Source organism: Rutidosis leptorrhynchoides, chromosome 3 (genome assembly GCF_046630445.1).
Source record: "Rutidosis leptorrhynchoides isolate AG116_Rl617_1_P2 chromosome 3, CSIRO_AGI_Rlap_v1, whole genome shotgun sequence".
Classification (NCBI taxonomy): Eukaryota; Viridiplantae; Streptophyta; class Magnoliopsida; order Asterales; family Asteraceae; genus Rutidosis; species Rutidosis leptorrhynchoides.
Genome location: NC_092335.1, coordinates 321,520,020 through 321,523,568, shown reverse-complemented (window position 1 = coordinate 321,523,568; position 3,549 = coordinate 321,520,020). Strand labels below are relative to the sequence as shown.

Sequence of the window (3,549 nt, the reverse complement as noted above, 5' to 3'; positions counted from 1 at the left end):
CTTTTTAAGATTCGGAGGGGTGGATGATGAGGAGAGAATGTTGAACAAGCTGCGGGAAATAAGAATTGATGGCATTATGCTTAGGGTTTTTGAGGCGATAGATCGAAAGGGTAAAGAAGCTTCTCACGAAGACAACAGATCGAATAGCAGCAGTAACAGAAATGACAGAAACAATGGCAATGAAGGTGGGTTTTAACCTGCAAAGTATGTATGGAAAGAGAAGGATGATAGGAAGTTCAATGAGGTTTTAAACAAGAATGAATGGCCAGGAGTCAAGGAAGCAAACAACAGGCAGTCCACTCATGATCTTCGTGATTTTCTAAACAAAAATAAAGGAAATCAACAAACAAACCCATCTGAAGAAGTAAGGGAAACTGTTCAAAAGAAAAGCAGAGAGAGAGATGAGGAAAAAGAAAGGGAAGTTTTTATTGAAGCTGAAGAAGATGATAACAGCTCGGTGCTAGTAAACTCAATCATTTGTGAAGTTAAAAAGTTAGAGTTTCTCGCTAATTTCAGATCCATCTGCGAAGGCGAAGGTTTACAGAATTTCGAGCTTAAATATTTGGAGGGACTTAACATGATGATCATATTGAAAGACAAGGCCAAGATTGACAGCTTCCTGGGAAACGATAATCACTGTTTATCCAAATGGATCGAAAACATAAAATTTGGAGGTAACAATCCGTATCTTGTCTTAAGTAGGCTCACTTGGTTAAACATTATCGGTGTTCCCATCAAGCATTGGAAGGAAAAAATCTTTCGCAAAATTGCAGGATGGTGGGGTAACATACTTGAAACAAGTAATTGTTCTTTTGAGGGCCACCAAAACTTAATCACTGGACGTGTAATGATAAAGTCATGGGGTACCAATCCTGTTAATGAAACAGTCAAGTTAAGAATCAGTAGCAGTATATTCTATGTGAAAGTTATAGAAGATATGAATATACTTATAGAAATAAATATGGAGAGTGATCATGAAAGTGAATGGGGTGAAGAAGGTGACTCGGATGAAGAAGATGAAGATGATGAAGGAGCTGAAGAAGATGTGTTAGGTTTTGAGTTTGGTGGTTCTGATGATGAAGTTGCGGTGGATCAGCAGTCTCCGTCACGTATCCCGGTCAGTGATTCAGGCCAAAAGTCACCCGAAAAGCAAGGGTCAGATGCTACATCGGTATTCAGTGAAAAGAGCTTGGGAAAAAAGAAGTGCAATGATTATGTCAATGAGTGTTCTAAGGAAAAGGAGAAGACAGTTAATGCAAACGTGCAAATAAACCTTGGAATTCCAACAGATGTAGGTCATGAATGCAATCTTGGGAAACCAACAGGTGAAGGAGGTAACGGCCCCAGTAATGTTAAAGCACACGCTCAAAAACCTAATTTTAATAAGGGGAACGGGTGTATTCCTAACAATACTAGGCCTGATAAGAATAAGGTACATATGGGCCGAGATAATAGTGGGCCGGATGCAAGGCCCAATGAGTTCGAGTTTTCAAATAAAAATGTAGCTGAGCCCAATGGGAATAATAGAGGTGAGTCACCTTGTGATAAAGAGGATGTGCCCAACTTAAATAGCAAAGAGTTAAAGCCCAATGCCGATGAAACACATAACCTAAATGAGAAATTCAGTGAGGATTGCCAGTCAGTCTCGGATACTCTGGAGTCACGAAGAAAAAACGAAAGTAATTAGATTCCAGAGTGTTTCTCTACCAACGATAAGACAGCTCCTGCGAGTAAAGATGAAACAGTTCCTGAGTCCATCGAGCCTTGTAATTCTTGTCTTAATATTCGTGGGTTCGGGAAGGGTAAATTTAGTAAAGTAGGCGATTGTAGAAAACTTTTCTTTCGTGAAACTCCTGGTATTGTGGCTCTTCAAGAAACTAGGCTTAATAAGGTAGATAATAGTTGGGTAAGTTTCTTATGGGGTTCTAATGATTTTGATTTTATTCAAAAAGAGAAAATCGGCAATTCGGGTGGGTTTCTGATTATTTGGGATAAAAAGGAGTTTGTTGTAGAACAATCCTACTTTAGTGAATTTTTTATCGCAATTGCGGGTAGGTGGAGGGGTCGGGATGAGCTTACTTATTTAGTTAATGTCTATGGCCCTCATGACGATGCTAACAAATTGATTATGTGGTCGAGCCTTGAATCATTTTTAGGTACACGGGATGCGGAATGGGTGCTTTGTGGTGACTTTAATGAGGTGAGATTTCAAGATGAAAGGAAAAATTGTGAATTCATTGAGCGTAGGGCAAAGTGATTTAATGAGTTCATCGACAAAATGCAACTTATCGATGTCCCATTGGGAGGAAAGAAATTCACGAGAATTTGCGACAATGGAGTGAAGTTTAGTAAACTAGATAGATTTCTTGTCTCCGAAAATTTCTACAACACTTGGGGAAACGTCTCGGCTCTAGCACTTGAAAGAAAGTTATTGGACCATTGTCCTATAGTGTTGAGAGATAGAGAAATTGATTATGGTCCAAAACCTACTAAAATCTTTGATGAATGGTTAATTGGAGAAGAGTCAAAGAAGGTTGTTGAAGACGCATGGAGCCGTACGGTGGATGGGTGTAGATACAATTGTATATTTCGCAATAAGTTAAAAAATGTCAAACTAGCATTGAAACAGTGGAGTAAAAGCACTTTTGGGAGTCTTGACAAGGAAATTGAAGAACTCAAGAAAAAGGCTTGTGATTGGGAATTGGTTGCTGAAAGCCGGACTCTAAATGATGAAGAAAGGGCTAGTTGGATTGAGGTTAGGAAACAATGGATTGAGAAAGACACGATTAAGATGAATATGGCAAGAGAAAAATCAAGGGTCAAATGGATTCATGAAGGGGATGAAAACACCAAGTTCTTCCATTCGGTTTTCAAAAGAAGACATTCGAGAAAGAACATCCGGGGTCTTAATATTAATGGTAATTGGAGTGAGGATCCCATTGAGGTTAAGCAAGCGGCGTTCGATCATTTCAAAATGCAATACGAAAAAGAGTATCAATAAAATGCGTTTTGCAACTCTTGCGAATGACACCCTCCCTGTTATGGCCTCGGATGTTACTGTTGCTGTCAATTCAGCTACGGGTGGTGATGGCTCTCTTTTGAGAGCTGGGATTTCGGTCACAGAAGGGTATTTAGATGCTTTAGGAGCTGCTACAGCCCCGTTTTCTGTTCCATGTATTACTGAGGGTGCTGCCACAGATGCGGCTGTCTTCATCGAACCACCTGGACAGTCCCTAAACCCCCTGATCAGCCTAATGTTTTCGATCAGTCCGTTATCTCAAAAATTACCTCTGAGTCTGCAACTGATCTTGAAGCGAAATTTACATAAAAGGAGGTCTTGGAAGCAATTAAAGAATGTGATTGCGCAAAAGAACCGGGCCCTGATGGGTTCAAATTTAAATTCTTTAACTTGCATTGGGACCTCATCAAGAATGATCTCATGAATGCACTTCATCAGTTTTGGGAGAATTGTGAGATTTCGAAGGGGTGTAACGCATCGTTCATTACCTTGGTTCCAAAGAAAAACGATCCGATAGGACTTAACGAATT

At 39.8% G+C, this 3,549-nt stretch overlaps 1 protein-coding gene across 1 annotated transcript; it reads left to right on the top strand.

The window, feature by feature from the left end:
- Nucleotides 1-2,278: 2,278 nt before the first annotated feature.
- On the top strand, nt 2,279-3,001 carry LOC139901106 (uncharacterized). The gene has a single exon (XM_071883844.1). It carries the CDS (start codon nt 2,279-2,281, stop codon nt 2,999-3,001), a length of 723 nt encoding a protein of 240 aa, XP_071739945.1.
- The last annotated feature ends 548 nt before the right edge of the window (nt 3,002-3,549 follow it).